Raw genomic sequence first — 25,138 nt, forward strand, 5'->3', positions numbered from 1 at the left:
CAAATAACGGGTCTAAAATATAGGTATGCTCATAAACATGATTATGGTACTTGGAACACTGATATATACCAAAAGGGAAGTACAATGCGTGTTCACTGGACACTGACAACTGGGTCTGACTCAGAGTTTCAGGTCTTCCTACAATGTAAAACATTCACATTAACAAATTCAGATCTATAGTTTTATTTTTCACAGACTATAACACCACATTCTCCTCTCTCCAGGAGTTGCAATGCAACTCAGAGACAGTGACAGGCCACTTCAAGTTGCACACTATGTACAAACATACCACAACCTGAGGGACGAAAAATTACAATGACAGACTTACAAAGCTTACATGCTGTATATGTATAATTAATGTGGATAAATCCAGTGTTAAAATAATCACATAATTGTTTTTGTGTATTGACATACTTTTCAATATGGCTTATCTTATAAGTCAAGAGCATGACCAATTTTAAATGAATAACCCATAAAATTAATATCACTATTTCAAGACAATTTCTATATTAAAATAATGAAATTTAATGAAACTGGTGAAAGCTAAAGTATTGGAAAGCTTTATATTGTGTTTCTCAGTTAAAAACTTAAGTTGTATTTCTTACTAATATGATTAATAGACTTCAACATTTGTGTATGTGTAAATGTGTTGTGATCACAAGCAAATAACTGCACATTTCTACAAGCTGACACCATTCAACAGAGACTTTATTTCCAGTTCAGCAAATAATTTACTGCCTTCCAAAGAGTGTATTCATATATGAAGCAAAGAAATGCTACTGATGATAAGAGAATAATTAAATCTACAAAGATCAGAAACAGTCTCCAAGATCCTTTCATTTGGCACAGTGAATGAGACTACATTCACTTTTCAAACAATCATTTGTAAATCAACACATAATGCATCACAGCAAGCAGCCAGATTTGTAATTGTTTTTATCAACATAGTGCATACAACATCAAATTTGATAACAATGATAGCTGTCAGTAACTATAATGGTAATGGAAAGATTGAGCATAAGCAATATAATTTACAATCAGTGCATGCTCTAAGCATAATGACATTCATGTCCTCACCTTTTTCTTACACGTCATGTCGTGTGGCGTCGGGTGATGATGCACTCGAGAAACAGCGAAGAATAAAATAAACACTGCCTTTGTAAACACTATTTCAACAACAGATGAAACACTTAGAGACATTAAATAATTTAACATTATATTTTGGCACTGAATTTTCATTATATGTATATAATGAAAATATATAACCTCCCGCCACCATGTATAAGTGTGTGTATATATATCTGTATACGAGGCTTATATATTTATAAACCTCAGTCACTATTAAGTCAGATATTTACATTCATTTTGTGTGTGTGTGTGTGCACGCACGTGTGTATGAGAGAGAGTGTTTTGCACACACGAAGAAAAAGTAAAGAAGAGAAAATCACTTTTTTTCCGGGATAAAATCAAACAATTCTTTCCCTGTACTGTAATGATGTACGAACCGCTTTAAAAATACAAGAGAAACACAGGATGTATTATGATCTCAACTTTTGATTGTTACAAATAAAGTATTGCCAAGTTCTTTAATGTTTGGCCTCATTCTGCTTTTACTAACTAGACAAATCCATTTCCCTTTACCCTTCCCCGCTCTCCAGCTCTACTCTCGCTTTTTTGTTTTTCTTTGTTGACAATTTCTTACCCTTTATAAGGCACCGGTCCTAATGATACAGGATGAAATAGGACTCACATTTGGCAGACCACCAGATCAGTGCAGAAAATCAGAAGAAATCATATCCAAGGTGAATAAACCAGATATTACAGTGATGGTAAAACAGAAACATAATCCAGACTTTAAAAGGGGGAGTGAGACCTTATAATACAGAGGAATTTGTCTTCCTAAAGAATTGAATCATTCGGTGGTTTCAAGACCCTTTCTCCACTAAATGGACACTTCGTACTCCCGCGTATCCTGTCGTCAAAGTAAAAAACAGAGGACCAACTTTAATGTTGGATATGGTGTTGACATATCCTCACTGGACACTTTATTAGGTACAACTTACATTTAGCATACTTTGCTTTTAATAAGTGGTTATTTCAGTTACTGTCACCTCTCTATTAGACCAGAGCTATTTTGGTGATGCTCGGCTTTAACTTCAGCAGGTACTCTTGACCATGTCTGCTTGCCTAAATGTAGTTGTGCTGCAATATGATTACCTGATTCAATACTTGTGTTATCTAGCAGCTGAACATCTGTACCTAATAAAGTGGCTGGTGAGCATGCACCTTGAATGCACAAATAAAATAGTCATTCAGTCAGATCTCTATTAAAATCAAGTGGAATAAATAATGTTAAGCAGCACCTTCCGTGTACTTACCCCTGCTTCATAAAGGGGGTTGTTGAAGTCTGACTCGACTGTGATGGGACTGTAGGAGTGCGTGTGAGAAAGAGACTTCCAGAAGTGTGGCTTCCATTCTAGTCTGCAGATGCTGTGAAAGACAAAATGCAACCACCTCCTTGAACTATTCAGCGCACAGGTCATTAGGAACTGAGGTGGAGAACATTTGGAAAGCAGTGTTGTAGTGTCTACACTGCAGATGTGGAAATACTTACTTTGTGTAGTACATGTAAATTCCTCCAATGAGGAGGATGACCAGGATGATTGGCAGAATTATTGCCAAAGCAATGTTCTCACTCAGGATCTGATGGGATGGCTGGAATGACTGGGAAACTGCACACCAATCAAAAGTGTTACATTAGTTTTTGGTTTGGTTATGAGCCTAAACTGTCAAACACAACAAAAATAAGGTGCTAAATCACCACATTTATATGTTATATTTATCAAATCAAAAAAATACCAGGTGCAATTGCATTTAAAATTAAAATCCCATATGTATTTGTTTTAAAGAGCATGTTTAAACGATGTATTTAAGAGAGAGAAAAACAAAACAAATTACCTTCTAACTTGTGATCATCCAATAGCTCCTCATATGCCACTTCAAAATAAGAAAGAGATAAAATATCATATTTTTAAACGTTCAGGAGCTCAATGCTATATTTTTATATAGTTCACAAAATAATTGCAGGTAACTAATAATTTATAAAGTCTGAATCTAGTCAGTTTAATCTTAATACAACGTTTAAAATAAAGATCCATAGTGGTGAGCTTCACCTTTGCAAAAGGGCGGCGGGCTGTTCCACTGAGATGGATGACCGGGAACACAGCTGATGATGACCTCACCGATAAGTTCGTAGCCCTCATAACAGAAGAATCGCAGAGTTTCTCCAGCTTGGTAGGTGTGCTTGTAAAGAGTTTGGTAACCATTGTCGGGGACTCCAGGGTTTGGACATGGGTCATATTTTACTGTTCGCGACACACAAAACACACAGAGGACAGTCACGTACGTGCAGCTGATTCAAAACATGCAGAAATAAGCTTCATAAACAGACGAGGTCAGCTGAGTGCAGGAAGGGCACTTACAGACACACTTTGGGCTGCGGTCGCTCCATTTGGGGGTACCAGTGTCTCGTCCGTAGCAGGAGATTTGGCTGGGACCTTCCAGCTGATAACCCTGGTTACAGGAGAAACGAACCACTGTACCAACGGCAAAGCCTGTTTCGGGGCGCACGGAGCGTGCTCCGTTTACCACCTCTCCTGGGTCAGGGCACTGCTGTACTGTAGGGGGCAAAATTAGATTTATAAACTACTGGACACAAACAATATGAGGTTATTATATATGACTATGCTACAGTATATTTCTAACTAACTAGGCAGCTGATTCTCTTTCTTGTGACAGTACTTTCTTTGAGTATATGACATGTTTTGGACTCAACTCGAGTCCAAAGCAGATGTAAAATTTAAAGGTGAGCTCAGAGGTCAAATGTGACTTATTTTAAATATTTAATTTAAATATTGTCAACGTACAGAAAGTATTCAACGTATACTTTCTATACGTTGACAATACACACCATATTGTAAAAATAATAGTTCCTAAGTTTTGCCAAATCTTGACTAATAAATGACTGAGTTGACCTTGAAGACCTTTCTGGATATAAGCCAAATTTAAATAGATTTTTAACATGATTCTACATCTTTTTAAAAAATCAGAATTCATTCAAAACCTTTCAAGCTACCATGCTCTTCATATGACTCTTCAGGTGAAAGCTTACAACCACATGTAACAAAGTGTCAAACCATTTCTTAAAAATAACACAACAACAAAAAAAAGGAACAAAAAAAAAGAAAAAAGGAAATTTATTTATTTATTTTTTATTTAACCTCTAAGAAACTCCTAAGAATTACAAAATGTTGAATTTTTCCATAAAATTAGGACTACACCCTGGTAAAGATAAACGTTCTTCTAAAACCATCTACACTATTAAAAGAGCCCCAATAGTGGAAAACTGTTAGGAGAAGGGAAGAAAAGGGAAGAGGACTTTTAAGAACCTTCAGAGAAAATCCTGGAAATGCTCTGCGAGTGATGAACTACAAACAGTTTGCATAATCTGGGTTCTCCCTCAGAGGGCTTGGCTCTTTTTCACACTGTTCGTCTTACCCTTAACGCAGGTAGGCGGACTGCTGCTCCAGGACAGGTCCCACTGGCAGGTGATTACGTCAGAGCCGCTGATGTCATACCCCGGCTGGCACTGATAGGTCAGCACGCTGCCTCTCACGGGGGAGGAGTGGGATGAGCTGATCCAGCCAAACTCAATATTAGGAAGGGTAGGGCAGGTGTCATTAGGTTCGACCTCTTCATAACACAGACAGAGGAGCAATTCAGTGACAGAAACAAAAGCAGCTGTTTGAAATCTGTTTCCTGCTGGCAGCAGCCCTCATTCAATTCAACTCAGTTCAACTCAATTCAGTTTTATTTATACAGAACCAAATCACAACAACACTCACCTCAAGGTGCTTTTAATTGTAAGGTAAAGACCCCACAATAATCCAACTAGATGACTGCTTGTAAGCAAGCACTTGGCAACAGTGGGAATAAAAAACTCCCCTTTAACAGGAAGACACCTCTGGCAGAACCAGCTCTTCATATTGACCCTCTCATCAATTAGTGCACTTACCACGATAATGAATGAGGAATCCCTGACTCAGGATGAAGCTGGAGTCGTCCAGATCGCTCTGAAACTGGATGGCAACCTCAGACCCCCCTGAAACAACCTGGAAACGCTCTTTGGACCCCAGGTACTGGCCGATCACGTGGGACGTGAGATCACGCCCATCAAAAATGGTCAGCACATCAGTGTGACGGATATTTAAACTATGGAGTGAAGAGAAGAATAACAGGAGAAATAAGCTTTTTTATGTGTTGTATTCTTTTTTCTAATACATATGTTTTTTCTTGTTTGTTTGCTGCTTTATTTTTAATGTTTTAAAACAATTTTCACATGTACCATGGATACAAAGTGTAACTTGAATTAAAATATAAACATGATCATGATTAAAGACAACAGTAGAAAACCAAGACCTGTGGGACATTCGTGACGTGAATTTGATGCTGATTAAATGATTTTTCTCTAATACTCATTTAATTTATTGTCAGTTCAGTGTGCTGTGTGCTGTAACTCTATTACTTTAAGGGAGAAATTAAATTAAGCACATTTATTAAACTACAATTACCGCTTTGTGCTTGTGTGCCTGAGCCAACACACCAAGGTACAGTTCATATTAATGATTCCAGTATGAAGAATAATTGGAGTTGTTCCTCATCTGAGTTAAGAGCCTAGGGAAAGAGGACGCTGTTTGCTGTATGGACTGTGAAGCCTCCTGAAGCAATTCTTTGATTTGTGATATAAGGTTATATAAATAAATTTGATTTGATTTGATTTAATTATAAAATGGAGTCTTTCTGTCCCTGTGCTCATGTAGGTTTCCTTCAGGTACTCTGGTTTCCTCAAGCAGTTAGTTAACTGCAGTTAACAGCTAATTCTTAATGGGCCTTATATGTGGATATGAGTGTGTGTGGCTGCCTCTCTGTGCCAGCCCTGTGATGGATTAGGGACATGTCCAGGGTGCACCCAAGCAGCAGCCTCTAAGGCTAAAAAAATAAAGTCACTGCAGAAGCTGGTTTTATTTTCGACTTCTCACCTGAGGGTGACTCCAAAATATGAGTCATTTCCCAGTGATTCCCATGTTCAAATGTTCAGCTAAACAGCATTTTGGCCTCTGTGGATAGACTACTAAAGCTTAAAGTTAGGGGCGCAGCTGCTTTGACTGACAGGTGTGCTGACACGAGCAGCTGTAGCCAATAGCTGGTGCCTTTTGGGGCATTTTTAATGAAACGCCTGTCAAACAACATATCCTGCTGCTGTACACATTGTTTAAGAGTGACTGTGTTTTAGTATCTATTATTTAAAAATGTCAAAGAAATCCCCCCCTGATGTTCCTGAGATATAGTGTTTATAAGAAGCAGATGAATGGATGTCTATATTTTCTTTTACTGAAAAAAATATGTCTCGGAGACATAGTTCAACAGCATGTGGAGATTTTTATATACTGTAAATAATTAGAAGCTAATCTAGAAGTTTAAAACATCTAAGATTGAAGATACTAACCTGCCTGAGATTGGGTGGACATTTTTAAAATATTGAATAATTAAACTCTATAGTACATAAAGCATCATGCGGTCTAATTTATTTTTAAAATGCATTCCAAATACTAAAAAGAGACACAAATTAATCACTCACATCTGGACATCCAGTTCAATGCGTTTCTCCTCGTTACCATGGATTTGCCACACACAGTCTAAGCCCTTGGAGTAGCTCTGGGGCCAATCAGGAGACAGGATGGTTCCAGAGGGCTCGGTCAACTCCCCTCCGCACAAAGCTTATGGGGCAGAACAAAGGAGAGAAACTGAGGTGAGGATGCAGACTGGGAGACAGAGAATGATTAAATTGTAGCAAGGAAAAGTAGACATTAAAGAAATAAAAAGGAAATTGAGAAGACACGAAATATTAATTTGGAGAAAGGAAAAGAAATAAAATTAAACTTTAAAAAACATTTGCAGAAGCAGGCTAAGCACATGCTTTTGTAATCATTTTGTTCACTACACATACTATTATAAGAAGGCTTAATGCAAACTGTCATTAGCTTACTTTCAGTCTTTTAAGGAATGATGGCTTTGACACTATTACCTCATTACTTCACAGCAACTACAAATGTAATACAAACAGTTCAGAAAGTATGTCAGTAGGGAAGTGGCTACTCAGCAGCACTTCTATTTCAGTGTAAAGCTGCTTTCAGCTGCTCCCTCACTCTGGGTATCTCCACATATTTGATTTGCAAGGCACCGGATACCGCAATATTGTTTCTGACACAACCACAAAGGGATCTGTCTCCTCCCAAATTGAAAACATGCAGCGTTTTAGGCGAGTGTGTGAACGACTCCATGATGGAGTGCAGTTCTACCATTTCCCCTGTAAGAAAACGCTCAGTTTGTGCTAGTGCTGGCTTCACGTAAAATGCCAGCACTAGCTTCACCAAATCCGAGGCATTAAACTGTGTTGCTGCACAGACACACGTCCAACTATAGTTATGGAGGGAGTCCAAGCTTTCGTTCAATAAATGTGATAAAAAAAAGAAGATGCAGAATGAGACTTACCATCCTTCACACACACATACAGGATGGTAAGTCTACATTTGCAAATCTAATTCAGTGAGCGAAAAACAAGGATATGAAGACCTGGACTAAACAACCATAACTTTATAACAGGCACATGGATGCCAATCTCCTGACATTTCCTATTTCACCTTTCTGGATCAATATTTATACAACCTACTTCTTGGTTTCTGTAAGCAGAAATAAAACACAGCATTTGGCTTTCAGAATATGTCACGTTAACGCTTAGATAAAACTCTGGCACCTGTGTTTTCAGCCAGTCCCTGACCCGGTGCAAAATCTCTGCCAGTTTTAAATCTCAGTTTTCACAGCATGCTGGCAGATCAGCAGATGACACAGTCAATGTGGCTACACATGACATCTCAAAGCTTCAGACGCTTATCTCTGCACAACTCGCCCTAACTATCAATGAATCAAAAAACATTTTCTTACGTCACGCTAAATAAGAAATAAACAACAATAAGTAAAGTTTATATTTTTGTTTCGAAAGATGCTTTACAGTATGAAAGGTTTAATATTATTATACTGAAAATCAGTAAACAGTGTCAACATTACCATCTTCTCTTGCAACATGAAACCGATGAATCCTTAAACGTACCTCTGCACACAGGTTCGCTGTCATTCCAGTGAGGGTTACTGGGATCGACGCACTCAATGGTCCCTGAACCTTGTTCCATGACAAAGCCTGGAGAACAGGTGAAGGTGACGGTGGTTCCCAGCTGATACGTGATGTCACTGCTGCTGAAGTTTCCATGAGGCATGTAGGGCTCCCAGCAGTGCTCATCATCGAAAGCTTAAAAAGGACGAAGGAAAAAGTAAACCACGTGTGCACATTTATAAAGATCAGTTTTTCCTCGTCATGGCATTTGATATTCAGGGAGCTGTTCTCCTTCTAGATAAAATTAAGCAGCCATCCTCATTTGATTTATTGGGGAACTTTTCAGTTTCAAATCTTGGCTAGAAAAAAGCCCAGGTGTAAAAGGCTAAGAGTTTCAGCACTGAGCCGCTTCAAAGCCTTAAAGTAAATCCCACTGAAACGTGGGCAGACTAAGCATTCATGTGGCTCATTATGCATGTCTTTCCTGAATTATCAATAATTAACAAGGGAAAGGCTTTACTGAGATTTAACAAAATCTCCAAGAATCCATTTGCATGATTTCTGGCTTTTTTCTCAGGCACAATGCTGACCTGTGTACCATATATTTCACAGAAATTGGGTCAGAAGGATGCTCTACTCTGCTACCATCTTTTTGTTTTGCTGAACCCGGGAAATACCTAATGTAAGTAGAGCTGGGCGATATGAGATTTTTTCATATCACGATATGTTTTTTTCATTTCAGGCGATAACGATATCTATCACGATATAAGCCAAATAACTATATTTGTAAGATTTAAATGTGCCGTTGCTCACAAGTAAAATGTGAAATAATCAGCAGCTTGTTTTTATTTAAATATTTATTTCCCATAATAAGTTCAACAGGGTAGATGTACTTAAGGAACATGAGACTTTTTCAGATAAATAAAGGCAAATATTGCAAACTACACAAAAGGCAGCCGCTAAAGCGTTTAAATTTCAAAATAGAACAAACGAAACAGAGTAAATTGTCAATTCCACTTAGAAACAAAATATTAATTCTAAAAATAAATCTTAGTTTGTTTTACAGAAGAACAGACAAAACTGGCTAACTTTTGTCAATATCAAATAAACTGAGAACTAAAAGGAAATTCTCAATCTCTCCTTGTTGTATAGCTGAGCTTTTCAAACAGTTACTTTAGTCTGACAAAAGCCGAATGACGAATTAGCGCTTCCAGTCAGAGACTGAGGCTACGTCCACACGTACACGGGTATTTTTGAAAACGGAGATTTTCCGTTTACGTTTTAAAAAATAATCCCGTCCACACATAAAGGCAGAAATGAAGGAAAACGCTGCTATGAACATGCCAAAGCAGCAGGTGGCGCTAGATTCCTAACCGTGCAGAAATGTTGGCTAATCAGAAGTCTAGAAGCCTCGGTGGGAAAAAGTAAACAAAGCTGGGGCATAGAAGCAGAACAGAGTCGTATGTGTGGACGGACAGTAACTGTGTGTATATGTAAGCATTTAAACACTGCAGAGAGTACAATTAACAGTATTGTAGAAATTCATTTCACCGAAACAATAACGCAGCGCACAGTGTGACGCATGCACCAGTTTATTGTATTTCCAGACTTGCTTTCGGCACAATTTACAGTGCACGCTACTCTGTTTTTTGTCAGACTTGAAATAGCCGAAATACCTTCACACTACGGAACTTCTATGGCTCTTCCGTTCGACAATCTCTCCGGCGTTGGAACCATCATCTGTTTTCTCTTCGGTCACGCTCGGTTGATTTTTCTAGTCGGCACACTCATTTCCTCCATTACGCGCTGGCTGCTTCCCAAACAAACACACGTGCGGCTTGGCACTTGTGATGTACGTAACAAGTCACGCGACGTGACGCTGCGGCTGTGATTGGTTCGGCTCTGCGCTACTTAATTTGGATTGGCTGACCTTTTTTTTTTTTTTTAAGAGGACAAGAGCGGCGAGGTCTATCGCGATAGCTTAATTTCTCTATCGAGTAAAAGTTATATCGCGATACATATCGTTATCGTTCTATCGCCCAGCTCTAAATGTAAGCAAAAAGGATGCAGGCTCTCTCTGCTCACCCTCATATCGCAGCGCCAGCAGCAAAGGGATGGAAGAAGAATCAGCTGTGAGCTCCAGGTACAGTGTGGAGCTCTCGCTCAGCAACCCACGTTCTGGGACGTCATCCATATCTGAGTCAAAAAGCGTCGGAGCCAGGGAAGTGTTTCCACTGCGCACAATTAACCTGAAAGCAACGAGCCACAAAGACGCCACAAAGGTTAGCAGGAATGTGCACAGGCTGAAGGCGGCTGAACAAGTCTTTTGCTTTGGCTACTTTTTTATTGCAAAGTGAAAGTGTGCTGCGAGAGACTTTGCCTAGTATTTTGAGAGATTTTAAAAATTATCTCTAAACATATAAATCTTCTCTCACAATGCAAGCACATGCACATTAGTCCGCCTGGTGACTGAACTGCTGTCTATCTCTGTGTTAGCCCTGTGATCGACTGTCGACCTCTCCATGGCGCCCTGCCACTCGCTCTATGACAGCTAACCCCCTGTGACCCTGAATCAGATAGAAAAACGGATGGATTGATGGATGGAGAGATGGATGGATGAATGACCTTCAGAGAACAAGCGTAGGCAAAATAAAAGGGAAAATAGCAAATTTCTAAAAAGTTTTTTTTAAATTATTATTGTATGAATCCGGGAGCTTTATCTATGACTTAAAATAGCAACTGAATATTAAAGTGAACCTGCTGATTTTATTTTCTGCCACACACATACTGTTACAGTGCTGGATGCTCATATTAAACAGGGCCAAAGTTTCAAATAATGATACCAGTGAATGCAAAATGAATCCTCGTGATTCCAAAGCTCAGGCTTTAGACTGCATAAAACATTGGTTTCCAGTGTTTCTTTGATACTCTATATGGTAATGGCAAGCAAAGGATTTTGTTTGCAGAAGCATGAAGAGAGACAAACAAATCAAGAGAAAGTGGGCTTTTACAGAGACAGGAGCTTGTTTCAAACAGAGGACGAACTTAAAGGCTACACAAATGGCCAGCGTAAAATAAACAATAAGGAGTGTTTGTAACTATGAGAAAGCCAGTATAATTGAATCCTCGAAAAAAATATGAAGCTAGATACAAAGCACAGTTGGTAGTTTACTCCTACAATTGATATTGGAGAAAAACAAATGCTAAACACAAAAATGTAAAAAGAAAAAAGAAAAACTTGTTATCAGTGTTGTACTCAGTGATCTTTTTAAATCAGAGGGCATTCTTCATGTCATACTCTGCGATATGTGAAGTGGTTAAAACGCAGGCTTACTTATCATCATCTTCATCCAGTGCAATTCTCTCAAAGTGTAGGTGGAGTCTGTGTCCCTCTTTGGCTTCTATTAACCAGTGACAGCTCAGATTATTTCCATTGCTGTGGTTGCTTACTGATGGAGGCGGTGGGGACAGTATCCGTCCCACAGTCGCATTACGAATCCACCCTCCGCAAGACACGGCTGAGAGAAAATGAAATCCATTTAAATGAACTCAAAGCTGACCAGGTTTAAACCAACAGAGTTAGCAAAGAAGATGAGGCAGTGGGAAATTTAAAAGAAGTCTGAGTCAGTTCACTAACCAACACACTGAGGCTCAGGAGTGCTCCAGCGTGGCTGCGTCATGTTAACACAGGTCGCCACCTCATGCCCGCGGACTTGAAAACCTGGATCACAGTGGAAGTGTGCCTGACCTCCAGGATGGATGTCTGTCACTGTCACTCCACCGCCCTCAGGAGACATTGGGAATGGGCAGGACAGCAGGAAGGCTGTTGATGAAGGTTAACAGTTAAACTCTTTAGGGGTCGCCACAGCAGTTCCTCTTCCTCCATCTCACCCTATCCCTAGCATCCTACTCTGTCACACCAACTGTCTGCATGTCCTCCTCCACTACATTAAATCTTCCTCTTTTCCTCCTCCCTCGCAGCTCCATCTTAATCTCCATCATCTTTGTCCAATAATAATAATAATCTATACTTTATCGATACCCGTGGGGAAATTACTTGTTTTTCTCTGCATTTGACCCATTCACTCGGTGAAGTAGTGGGCAGCCACTAAGCAGGGGAGCAGTGTGTAGGGACGGTACCTTGCTCAGGCGTACCTCAGGGTAGCCGTTCGGTGGATTAGAACACCCGACCTTCCGATTATGGGGCGATCACTCTATCTACTGAGCTATCCCTACCCTACCAATATGTCCACTGCGTATGTCCAAACCAGTTAGCTAAACATGTAATGCAGATCTTTTTCCTCTATACTGTCTTTATTCTTTTACTTCTACTGTGTACGCTCTGCACATCTCATATTCATAATTTTCTTCTTCCATTTACTCCAAACACATTCTAATAAGTCGTCCATCAGGTGGTGATCTTTAAGTCCTCAGATATCTGTTATGCTATCATCATCACGTAGCAGAATAGAAACAGAAACAGACAGAGATGTCCAAGGTGGCGCGACTGAGCAGGTGGCTGTCTCGTCACCTGCACAATTATCAGCTATCATCACTGGTGTTGCTTTTAACAAGATGCCACTGACACTTGGTATTCACCTTGAATCTTTTCATTCATTTTAATCAAAAGCGTAAAGCTCAGAGTTTCCTGGCTAAACAAGGCAGGCTTTAGAGAATAAGCGATGCACATGAAAATGTGCAGGTGAGACATTCTCATTTTAAAACTCAAAGGACAGTGACTAAATTAAAACCTGCAAATTAAAGTGAGAGAAACATCTACCATGCTTCTGTGGTTTCACTGTGTATTTATGAAGCTTTTTATTCCAGCCACATAACACTTTACCACATTAATGTTACTAAATAAAGGTAGATAGAAAGAAATAAAAATGTTCTGCTTATCTTATGAAAGAGGTTGAGTTACCTTGATAGTGGAGGCTGAACATGCCATGGTTGGTCTGACGCAGACTGCGATAGTGGATGTAAACCTGATTGGTTGTACTACGAATCACCTGACCCTGTTTCATCAGGGTCTCATTGGCTAACAGCTCTGGTCCTGATCTGCCGTATCCCATGATTGTTAGAGACTCATCCTTGGAAAGGTTAGCCTTTCTCACCTGGGGGAAAAAAGAGGACACCTCTTTTGTCTGCTGTCGTTATATAAACTTTCCTGGTAGCTTAGCAGCTCATGAAGTGAATCTGCTGACATACTATACAACCTAAACTAACTCACGATTGTCTGTACAATGTTTGCAAATGTTGCACTTACAAAAAGAAAAGCTGAGTCATGGAGTCTAAATTAAACATAACAAACACTTTCTGACAAATTTATCAACAGCAGCATGTTGGGCTTTTTTTTTTTTTTTTTTTTTTACAATAAACTGCTTAAAAATAGCTGGTTAAGATGTTTATGAATTTTAATGCACATTACCTGAATTTCCACTCCGTAACCTGCGTACACAGTAATGCTGTAGGTGCACTCCAAGGGGGAATAAGATGAAGATGTTGTGGGATCTGGAGACTCAACAACATCCTCCATGGCTAATAAAGTAGCGTTGCATTGAACTGTAAAACAAGAGGGACAGAGCAGGTGAAGAAGTAGGAAAAGTCTATGATTCAGAAAAGCTGTAGCAAACTTATATACAGGTTTTATACTATCTGCATTTTCTTTCTCAACTGGTATCTTCACAGCTAGTGAAAGCATTCTTTGATCATGACTTATTGTCAGTATCCCAGAGGATGCAGTGTGTGTCGACTGATTAGCCTGATAGAGTCTAGATGCGACCTTGTTGCACTCCAGTAACCTGCGTTTTGGAGGAGAACTGCAGAGTGACTTCTGTAAGTGAAAATGAGAGAAGTTCCAGCATCTTAAGATCTTTTATCAAACTGCAACTCCGATGCCTGAAATGAGCAGCCATATGGTTATCAATAAAAATTTAAATGTGTGCAGAGACCAACGGGATTGCTTAGTTTATAAATGTGGTGCTGGGTGTTTATGATTGCAAGGGTCTGCTTTAATGAAAATTAAATTTCTAATTTGGTAAAAGGTGATTACAAAAGCACTTTAATCCCACACAAAGGGAAAATACTCCTCTTCTTAAGATGTAAAATGTGAGTCTGAAAGTAGGCGAAATGGATGATAAGGTGGTGCAAGTTATCAGCAACAGTACATCAGCTGGTTTAGTAAATATTAACTGACATTAATAACAAATGCAGTGAAGCACTGGCTTGGGTGACACATAATATGCTGGTTTCCCTTGGCTTAAATAATTTTATTGACTGACAAAAACCGCTGCTACGCATCAGTAAAATCAAATTACTGACGACCACTTACACAGAAATGATCTCTGGGGAGGAAACAGGCTTCACAATCTATTTGGCAAAGACTGAACAGAAACAAAGAAGGGGTTGCTCGCTGGGTAAAGGACTTTAAAAACCCCACTAAAAAGACGGCATGTGGTTTTTGGCACCTTGTTTAATGCAGCCATCCTTATGTAGCCTCACACTTAATGTAATGTGATTCTCAACTCTTAGCAAGAAAGCGACGGTTTTGGGAAGGTCACTTCTGAAATACATGCGTTACAAATTACTAGTTTAAAGTGCAAATAATAGTGATTCATTTAAAAATGAATCTAATTATTACAGTGACTTATTTAATTTAGTTACTCTTTGATTACTTTTCTGACAAATGTTTCGAACTGAGCAGGAAAGTTGTAGGCGGCAGCTGAAGCCCACTAAAAGGTATTCCCGTCGGACTATACAGCAACCTGATTTGTCGACTGTTTGCAGGGATGGCATACTCAGGTTAATTACAGCTATGCACATTCAAATGGAGCCCCTTTTGAATGTAATCATATATTTTTCTTAGTAACATTTATTCTAAAACTGAAACATCTCCAATTACTCGCCAACACCAGAAAGCAAATAAGCCCATTACCCAGAAAGCTCAAATGTGCGATAATGTTGCAATAAGCAATGAACATGTTTGACACCTTTGCCAGGCTCCTCGAGAGATGTTTGACAGAAGGCTGAAATCCCAATTAACACTAAAGACCCAATAAAACCCCGAGAGGAAGCAGGTGACAAACACACTCTCTCTTTGTGTCTTTCACACACACAAAAACACACACGTCTCACAGATTGTTCATCTTCTGTGACATTTCTCTTCCCACATATGGTGTAAATCAGCTGACCTCCCTCCTTCAGCTCATTCAAATTTCCAAACTCTTGTTTGTGCTGTTGCTGTATGAATCTCATCCATCTCCAATAAGAGTCTCACGGGCACCGGAGCCCACAGAAGTGCATTTCTGACTATCATTTGCACAGGATGTTGGTGCACTCTTCACCATCCTGTATCAGCATGCTTGCCATGAGACAACGATTTCTTACAGGTGCTGTTACCAGTATTTCAAGGTTCACGGTTGCTTTTTTCAGTTATTTCCATGCTCACCAATTACTTTTTATTGCATTTATTTATTTTTTGCATCAACAATGAGAAGATAAACAATAGAATTAGACTTCATTATTAACACTAGTCTGGTTACAGGGAACACAGTCAACACCAATAACCTCCTTCTAGATGCAAGTCCCCTTTGTATACTATAAAGAATAATTCTCAAAGTACTTTGTACCGACGTAAACATTTAGAGGGTTTTTTTTTCCAGTGTAATTAAACTGACTTGCTAAGCATAAACTGTTTTTGTGGAGTTATTAAACAAAACTAAAATTAAAATGTTAAGCTACTTTCAGCTGCTCCCTTATTCACAAGGGTTCACCATAGAGAGCAGATATTTGGCAGATTTTTACATCAGCTGCCTTTCCTGATACAGCCCAAAGGACTTGTGACTCCTAAGCATCAAACTGTGGCTCTTTCACTTTTCTGGCAACTGTGTAAACCACTAAGGAGCCACTAAGTTTATTTTGCGTGTAAGTCTCAATGAGGCTTGTCTGGGAAGTTCCCTGTGAGCCGCAAAAAAAGAATGGAAATCAGCTAAAATATCATGTATGCTCCTTCACACTGAGTTGCTCTATGTTTGCTACATTACGCTTACAGTTTATTTGCTCAGGCTGAGTGTTATTTGCCTTTGTGTCAGAATAGAGAAGCTGTGACACTGCAGTGTGCAGGTTTCACATCTTATTTTTTTTCAAAGAATCACAGATCCAGTCAACAAGGTCTCTGTTATCCTCTGTGAATGACATAATTATAATAAATATTACATGAGCTTTAAAAATGTTTTTTTTGAGAAGGGGCACTTCCTGGATTCAACCCATTTCTATTTGAGGTGCTTAAATAAAATAAAAAAGTCAAGGCATTCCCTGTGCAAAATAAAGCTAAATTTAAGCCTAAATCTACCTTCCTTACTTCAAAATAAAGGCATTTTGATTTTATTTTTAAACCTGAGTGCCTTTTTACAATATTCAAGCTTATTTTTTTATTAGTTTGAATCATCAGTGCACATCAAAAAAGGAGCTAAGTGGAGGAAAATCTTTGTCCAGGATTCAATTAGGAACAGGCTAAGAGCATCTCTTCAGATTTTGAGACAGAGGATGAACAGCCTGTTTATCCAGCTTTTCTTCACTGTCATTCATTCCTATACTAACCATCAGATACAAAGATACACAAGCCCTTGGAAGGCATATTATTGATAGATCTGGCTAAAAAACCCCGTCTGAAAACAATCTGGGCTGGTAAACCAATCTGTTTTTGCTTTGCTTTGGGATTACTGAAGAGCGACAGAGACAACAGGTGGTCCCACTCTCAACATCAAACAGGTAAGTAGGAGTACACTTCATCAGCCTCTTCTCAAGTATTCAGTGTATACACTCATTCCTTTGTGTCACGAATCCTGAAATGTAGAAACAAAGGAAGCACAGTATTGCTGCAGGAATTAGACCACAAACATGCACAGATGTCTGCACTGACTGCACTTCTATTGTTACTGAAAATGGAAAAATATTCTCTCTTTAGCACTAAGCTAAAATTCCTTATATATAAAAAAATCTGTGGATCTGAATATGTGTCATAGCATTACTTTACATTATCATTAGTTAAATGCAAAAGTTTAAGCATGAACATTGAGTCACTAAAGACTGTTTAAAAAAACAAAAAGTATATTTACATTTACCTTGTGTGGCAAAATCTTCTTGAAAGTGAAGCAGGGAAGTTGAAGTTGTGATTGGATTCAGTAGAAACTTGCAGTTGCTGTGGATCATCACATTGCAAAACAAACAAGACTCAGGGGAGGGAAGATGGGAAAACACAATTACCTGGCATGTGCATTGTGGTTATGGTGGTTGTGGTAATCAGAGTGGTAGTTGTCTCCTCCTCTATGGGTAGCGGGGACATGGTATTCCTCGATCCCTTTTGGCTAGCAGCTGAAGAGGAGCTTAAAGCTGTTGTCAGCAGCCCTGGTGACATGGCAGTGGCTGTTGACTCAGTCTGCCCCATCCTGGGTGCAGCCTGAGTCGGATTGGTGGTGGTACCTGCAGAGTCCAAGAGTTTGATTAAATGTGTGTCATTTCCAATGTACAATTACTATAGCTGCATTAATTAAACTATATAAAGAGCATTATTAGTGTACCTGTGTCTGCAGAAGCACGTCCCAAGTATTCCTTACTCTGCAGGGCAGCATGGATCATGTCGCCCAGTGGGTAGGAGTCTGGGGGGGATGTTGGGGGTGTATCAGGCTCAGGAGTCATAAAGCTCATCCCTGGAAGAGGCACAAAGTTAGTTTTTGTTCTTGTTGTTGTTGTTGCTGCTGCTGCTATTTACAGCAAAAGGGAGAAAAGACATTATTTTTCCTAAATATGCAAGAAATAAAATATCTCAGTCCACCATGTGTCTGCTGTAACAACACACATTTAAGACCACATACACACACAAACATAGACTGTTACCTGAAACTAGGTGGATCACTGTGACAGACAGCGTCACAAGGCGAGTGAACCCCATGGTTATGGATGACCTGGGAAGGTTAAAATGAACGGATCGATTAGTAAACTGTCATGTGATCATGTAATTAGGCGGCTGCATTTTGTAGGTTACTGTAATGATTATTATTAGCTTATGATGGCTGCAGGAGGCTTATTCCGCAGGAGTGGTAATGAATAACAAATTGTTAATCACAGCAAATTCGGTCGCAATTCAGCACATGTTTACATCACAGGCCACTCGGATCGGAACATCACCGCGATACCGTAAAATCTCATCTCAAAAGCCATTTCGTTTTATAAAGCGTAGAAGCGTAAATGTCTATTTATTAAAGGCTGTTGTTACAGGTGTTGATGTGGAGAAGAAATAAACCAGGTAGGCCCACACGTCGCACAAGGTATAAGGTTAAATATTCAGCCTTCCCTCTGCATTTTCTCATTCAAATCTGCAACAACATGCCGAAAATGCGCTATTCCAAAAAAGCGAGCGAGCCTGTGATCGCTGCTTGCCCAATTTGAACATGATACCTGCTCACAGCAATGTGTGAAAAAAAGAGGAAAAAAGGAAAAAAAATAACCTCCTCTTGCTATTCGAGGCGTTTCCTTCGGTGAAAATGCCAGCTTGGTGTGTGACAAAATGATGGGGCTCTGCGAGGCAGCTTCTCTCGCACCTCCCTCGGCCCTCTTTTGTGCGGAGGACGATTTTTGACACCAGTCATCGCTACCGTGAGACCAGCAACCATCTCAGCAGCGCTTAAACGTGCCTACCACTTACCTTTGTCTTCCAGGCGGCGTTTAAGTATTCTTTATCCTGGCAAGTATCCTGTTGCTTTAGGCCGAAATACGGCGGGCTTTGCGCTGGTGAGATGCCCCTGGCTGGTTACCGTGTGGTTGACGCATTCGGCTATGATGTGAGGGCATTTGCGTTGAAGCGCCAGGTGCACCCTAGCGGCGAAATGCTGTAACTGCAGAGCGCCGCGAAGCTCCCCACCACATTTTGTCTGTCAGCGGTGGAGGAGCTGTCCACCGACGCGGTGCTGAAGTGCGTCCCGACACAGCGCTGCGTTGTAGCCTTTATCAAGGTAATCTGACAGGGACGGGAAAAGCGGCACGGTAAATAGTGTATGTTTATTCATTTAAAGGCCTGCATGTGTCGTACCGTGTGCATGGCGAACATTTTCAGCCGCCGATTCTTGGAATGGGTGGATGTTTGCTCCAACATGGAACACGGGCAGTAAACAAGCCAGCCGAGCTGTGGGGGCTGGTGCAGAGGAAAAAAACAAAAAACAAAAAAACAAAAAACCAAAAATGTATGCTGAAGCATGCGCAAATCATGAAACACATTTATGGTGTACGTCTGTGCTGCAGCACGGGGTGCTTCCACTACATGTGAGGGCTAAACGAATGTGCAGAAATATGACCAAACCCCGACACTTTGTTTACTGAATCTTCTAAAGACACACACACACACACACACACACACACACACACACACACACACACACACGCGCGCGCGCGTATATACCCCAAAAGCCAAATGCAACAGTTGCACTAGTCATGCAATACTAATATTTTAACTAATGGATAAATATTGAAACATAACATAAAACTGTTTCAAAAGTTCCGTGAATTCAAAGTAAAAGCTAAACTTTGTAGTCACAAGACCTAGCCTGCAGTGAAATCCACAGCTAGTTTGGGTCACAGATCAGGTCTTATGTAACACCATGTCAGCCTCCAACTTAAAAAAAAAAAAAAAAAAGGGGGGGGGGGGGGGGGGGGGTAAGTGACCCAGTGATCCAAAGCTACATGTCCACTCTCAAGTCCACTCTGACATCGACCTCAATCCCCATGGCGCTGAACGGGGATTACGATAAAGAAAATAGGTTGGGCAAGGACGGTCTTTTGTTTGCTTTGGACTGCAAGAAAAACAGAACTGTGGAAAAAATCTTGTTGTTTTGTTCCATAAATTAAAAAAAAATACACGAATCCACTTTAATTAAAAACATAACCACGCAAAAAGTGCAAGTAAAAAGTACAAGTGTGATGGCATCTGTAAAACTCCTTAAATTCATAAAAGAAGTAAAGTAGCAATAGAACTTTGCCAAATTACACATGTTGTATTATCTCTCAGTCTGTTTCTATTTTATTATTTCAGTGTCTCCCAAAATTAAAGGATGCACTGGTCAATGAACACGCTTCCCTTGACTCCGTATATGGAGCTGGGTGTACAATCACTGAGCGGCCTTCTGTGGACTCTACTGCTTTTGTTTCTTTGGCACTGTTATCGGATGGGCTCCGATCTGCCAATCCCAGGCCATGCGCATGCTGGAAAGCTCAAGTCAAGCTCAAGGAGGTCCATGATGTCCCGTAGCGGTAGCTGTATTGGAACAAAGTGCAGTGCACGATCCAAGCTGTCCAGGAGCGATCAAATTAGTCCCTTTATTTCCATGGAAACAGTGGAAGACGATGAGCAGGGACAGGGCTACCTCACCCCAGTGCTGAGTCATGCCTTGTTCCCTGCCCAGGCATCTGCAGAAGCCAAGAAGTTGTACACAGCCCTGCAGCAGTATGCCAAACGCTACAGTTGGGTGGGCATGGGCCGCATTCATAAGGGCCTCCGCGAGCAGGTATGCTTCCAAGTGGACTGCAAGAGTTGTTCCACAATGGTTTAAGATTTACAGCTGCATTCTTGAAGCCAAAAAAACCAAAAGAAAACTCTGCCAAGAAATAATCACAGCTTTTTCATTTGTCTCACTTTAGGTCAGACTGAATGATCACTCTGCTATACAGAAGCCTCATCTCTTCTTTCTGCCAGATGTTCCAAGTGTGCCTTTCTTCCCACGTGACGCTCATCGACATGACATTGAAGTCTTGGAAGCCAACTACCCTGCGATCTTGGCTGAATTCCAGGCTGTTTACCAGAAGGGCATTGACTCAAAATTAGGCTGGACCTGTGTAGGACCAAAGGTATGCAATAAAATCCTTCAGGCCAACTGGGAGAAAGTGATATAATGCACCATCCAAAAATAATTATCTGTCATTCAAAATACCATGGAATGAACTTGGTAAGTCCTGGAAATCTACTACACTTCCTGAGATATATTTTAGTATGATGGCATTTTTCTGATTATTCATTATTTTTTCACTGTTTTTTTCTTTTTTTTGGCTCATAATGTACAGTTGTGGTCTCTAGTTTACTCTCATCAAAGACATGAATGCCATGTTAATTTGGGACATTTAATGATTTATCTGAACTGTCCTTTTTCCAGGGTGCCATGTTTGTACAGCACACATGTTTAATGACTAAAAAAAACAAGAACTGGGTGCACAAGTTTGAATTTATTTTGGATCTTCTCTAATCCACAGCATAAAAAGTATGCTGACAGCCTCAGAGTAAAAGTGAAATTTGTTTAAATCAAGTTGCACATCAGTGCTTTTGATTGCCATTAACAAGCTTCTGACAAAATTCTGGCCAGATATTTGTCTATTCGTCTTGGTAGAATTGGTAGAGTAAATTTAAACAGTTTTTTCTGGCTTGGACCCAGTTTTGTGACTAAATTTCAGTCGAGTTCAAAGGTGTTGATTTTGGAGCAGGGAATTCTTTCTAGCTTGGCACCCTCTCAGTTCATGGCAATGTAAAACTGGCTTCATCTCATCTGAGGGTGGCAGTTTGTGCCTACTTGGCAAAGTGGTGACACATCTGCATAACTATTGTTCTGAGTATTGGTCAGTCAAGCTGTAGCTGGTTATTATCACCAATGAGAAGTCAATAGACCTGGACCTTGTCATGTTAAAGGGGATTACAGAAGCTTCAGCAACACGTATTAAAATATTAAAGTGAGTACTTGTATATATTTGAGCCCGTATGCATACTTTTGTGTGGATTAGATAAAATCCAAAATAAATTGAAATGTGTGGACCCAGTTCTTGTTTTCTAAAGCAATTAAAGATGTGTGCTGTAAAATCATCCCACCCTGGAAAAAGAACAGTTCCAAGAAATCATTAAAATCCCCAAATTACTGACTTCATGCCAACGATGAGTGGATGTAAGCTTGTGATTGGAACTGTTAGAAAAAAAAAGATCTGTATCAAATGTTAAACATGGACTTTTATCTTTTTCAGGGCCAAGCTGTGTTTCCTTTGTACAGCGCTGGTGTCTCTGTGGCAGGAAACTGCCGTGCCTGTCCCTGCACCTACCGGACACTTCTGTCTTTACGTACTTTTATAAACAGCAACTCATTGGGATCAGCAGGATTTTGGCTGCTGGGCCCTGGAGCAACTTTGGGAAGCACATATGGACCCACTAATACACGCCTGCGTTGTCATCTTGGTATGTAATGGACTTATAGTTATTGTGGATAATGGAATCTGTTTATTCTGTTGTAACTATCCACACTACACTAATACATGGATTTATCCTCCTCAACCTAATGACCTGTTTTTATGATATTTACATCAAAGTACACACACACACACACACACACACACACACACACACACACACACACACACACACACACACACACACACACACATACATACTGGTTTATCACCTGTAGGACTTGACTTCAGGGTATGTATGTGTGTGTATTGCAGGAACTACCTCAAGTTATGTAAATTATTAGTTCATTATACATAATGCACTGTGCGAGCAAAAACAAAGCAGTATTATTGGATTTAAGATTAAAAAGGTGGAACTGTTTGGGTGCACATAATAAATTGTTGTCAGACTTCGCTGCACTATAGAGAAATAGAAGAAAAAACAGATTAAATACTAAACCATTGCATAATGTAATACTTCTCTGGTCAGGGTTGAGGTTCAGTTCCCTCTCGTCATTTTTGTAATGTGATCCATCTGGCTATAATCCTTGCTGCTTTAAATAAAAACAGGGTTGGAAGCCATGCCCTTTTAAGTAAAGGGGAAAGCATAATGCTGTGTTTTTAAAACCAAAGCTGAAAGACAGACGTCGCTGTTGTAGGTCTGCAGACTCCACCCCTGTGCGAGCTGGTGGTGGGAGGGGAGCCTCAGTGCTGGTCAGAAGGACACTGCCTCCTGGTTGATGACTCCTTCCTTCACACTGTCTCCCACAAGGGTCAGTGAGTCACAAATGGCTTTGACAAATGAATTAATTTGTGATCTATTAGCTTATTGCATTTATTAATTAACATATGACCAAATGTTAAGATGTAAAATGTGGTGGGTAATTAAAAAAAAAGATTCCTGATCAATTTTTATGAATTGTTTTAGATAAGTATAAACAGCTATTACATTTTTTAAATGCTAAAACTATATCTCCGTCTCCTTTGAAAGGCCCTCCAGATTCTAGACCCAGCGTCATTTTAAGTGTGGACCTTTGGCATCCAAATGTGGCTGCAGCAGAGAGACAAGCCCTGGACTTCATGTTCAGCCCTGAACTCTAAAATGTTTTTGTTTATCTGTGTACTTGTATACAACATGAAGAGATGCCTTACATTAGACCTGGTAGTCCTGGGACATGCATCTCATTCCAGTAAATTAACCGCTGTGTGAATCTGCCCCAAGAATTACACAAGCCATTGGCCATGCTTTCAAGTGCTGTTGGATTTAGGGTCTACACCGAGATTTACCACATGAATGCATTACATTGTTGTTATAGGCTGGATGCTAGGCCACAAACTAAGCATCACTTGAAAGCACAAAGAGCAGATCCAGTGTTAGCAACTTGGCATCATAACTTTATGCATGTGAAAACTACTGGAGTTTATTTTCAACTGTTGATGCATGTGCAGATATGCTATGGGAATGATTCAACCAGAAAAACTGTGAAAAAAAAAAAGATAAATATTACAATTGTAATATAAAATGATTTTTATTTTCCAAAATTATTGCCAAAAATATTTTGACTAATATATACTGTGGTTCTTTCTTTCCCTACATACAGTCCTCTGTGTATGCTTGTATATTTCTATCTAGAAGTGCTTTCCTATAGTTTTGTTTATAACTGATTGCCCTGCAGTGGTTTACATATTATACAACATATAGTACTGTGCAAAAGTCTTGATCCATCTGTCAGTTCTTTATATTTTACTAGGAAAATGGGACGAAGGTGCAGTGATTTATTGAAACATATAAGAACACACATGATAATTCAGTACATAAGGAATTGTAAAAAATAGAAAATACAAAACAGAATTGTAAAATTATAATAAGCTTAAAATTCAATACTTAATATAAACATGTTTATTCTTTGTAATAATAATAATAATAATAATAATAATGATGATGATGTGTGGCTCAAAAACTTTTGCACAGTCCTATATGAGGCTTTTGTCAATGCTGTTTGGAAATCAAAAACCAAATAAATGATCAAACCATTATTGTCTTGCTATATATAATCAGTCGGTACCAAGGGGCCTAAATATCATCTGGATGGACGGATGTACAGATGGCAGTATGCATCTATGCTTTTATGCTGTTTACAAAATTCTGACCCACTATCTTAATGTCACACTGGAAACTGAGACTCATCAGGGAACATTTTTCCTGCGCAATGTAGTCTCAGTTTCCTTTTTTCAGCTGACAGGAGTAAGACTTACTGTGGTCTTCTGCAGCTGTAGTTGCTTTACAATTACATGTTATACATTCAGAGATGCTCTTTTGCATACACTGTAAACCTGAATGTTCAAAGTAATTAAACAGATTAAGTAGTGTATACTCAAAGTCTTAAAAAAGTTCTGTTAACTTAAATATGTCAAGTTCGTATAACATGTTCTTCTTTTTGAGTAAATGAAACTAATAATATTTGATTGAATTTAACTATTTCTATATTAAGTAAGCATCACTTAAAATAATAACTTAAGCACAACGTAACACAGTTAAGTTAGGACATATAAGAATGGTAAAGTCCTGTTATTTTTGTTGTTTCAAGTAGGTAGGATTTAATAATAAACTTAATTTATGTAGCACATGCTAAAATACAATAAAATCTCAGTGTTTCACCAAAT

The 25,138-nt window shown here is 39.5% G+C and overlaps 2 protein-coding genes across 3 annotated transcripts; one reads left to right on the forward strand and one right to left on the reverse strand.

Annotated features, from left to right (window-relative positions):
- Positions 1 to 690: 690 nt before the first annotated feature.
- Positions 691 to 19,105, reverse strand: sez6l2 (seizure related 6 homolog (mouse)-like 2). 2 transcript variants are annotated; one of them, XM_023155606.3, is made up of 19 exons: positions 18,930 to 19,105; positions 18,122 to 18,189; positions 17,806 to 17,934; positions 17,492 to 17,707; positions 13,656 to 13,789; positions 13,149 to 13,341; positions 11,865 to 12,050; positions 11,562 to 11,745; positions 10,313 to 10,476; positions 8,228 to 8,422; positions 6,698 to 6,836; positions 5,075 to 5,271; positions 4,558 to 4,752; positions 3,483 to 3,677; positions 3,174 to 3,365; positions 2,959 to 3,000; positions 2,615 to 2,732; positions 2,379 to 2,490; positions 691 to 1,972 (listed from the first exon to the last, which is right to left on the reverse strand). In XM_023155606.3, exons 2-19 carry the CDS (start codon positions 18,174 to 18,176, stop codon positions 1,943 to 1,945), a joined length of 2,676 nt encoding a protein of 891 aa, XP_023011374.1. In that variant the 5' UTR covers positions 18,177 to 18,189; positions 18,930 to 19,105; the 3' UTR covers positions 691 to 1,942. The 2 variants fall into 2 exon arrangements, with proteins under 2 accessions (XP_023011374.1, XP_004573751.1); XM_004573694.5 differs by having other exon boundaries at positions 2,959 to 2,997; positions 18,930 to 19,104.
- Positions 19,106 to 19,136: 31 nt separating this feature from the next.
- On the forward strand, positions 19,137 to 25,126 carry asphd1 (aspartate beta-hydroxylase domain containing 1). The gene is made up of 6 exons (XM_076883085.1): positions 19,137 to 19,236; positions 20,310 to 20,781; positions 20,915 to 21,121; positions 22,277 to 22,484; positions 23,134 to 23,247; positions 23,466 to 25,126. The coding sequence occupies exons 2-6, from the start codon at positions 20,329 to 20,331 to the stop codon at positions 23,573 to 23,575; spliced, it is 1,092 nt and encodes a 363-aa protein (XP_076739200.1). The 5' UTR covers positions 19,137 to 19,236; positions 20,310 to 20,328; the 3' UTR covers positions 23,576 to 25,126.
- Positions 25,127 to 25,138: the final 12 nt, after the last annotated feature.

This window comes from Maylandia zebra, linkage group LG4, assembly GCF_041146795.1.
Source record: "Maylandia zebra isolate NMK-2024a linkage group LG4, Mzebra_GT3a, whole genome shotgun sequence".
In the NCBI taxonomy this organism is placed as follows: Eukaryota; Metazoa; Chordata; class Actinopteri; order Cichliformes; family Cichlidae; genus Maylandia; species Maylandia zebra.

Coding starts and splice junctions, on each gene's coding strand:
- asphd1 (XM_076883085.1), top strand. CDS start 20,329: ATGCACTGGTCAATGAACACGCTTCCCTTGACTCCGTATATGGAGCTG. Junction 20,782..20,914: donor ATAAGGGCCTCCGCGAGCAG/GTATGCTTCCAA, acceptor GTCTCACTTTAG/GTCAGACTGAATGATCACTC. Junction 23,248..23,465: donor TCACACTGTCTCCCACAAGG/GTCAGTGAGTCA, acceptor CTCCTTTGAAAG/GCCCTCCAGATTCTAGACCC.
- sez6l2 (XM_023155606.3), bottom strand. CDS start 18,176: ATGGGGTTCACTCGCCTTGTGACGCTGTCTGTCACAGTGATCCACCTA. Junction 6,837..8,227: donor CAGCGAACCTGTGTGCAGAG/GTACGTTTAAGG, acceptor CTGCCCCATAAG/CTTTGTGCGGAGGGGAGTTG. Junction 5,272..6,697: donor ATTGAACTGGATGTCCAGAT/GTGAGTGATTAA, acceptor TTCACTCCATAG/TTTAAATATCCGTCACACTG.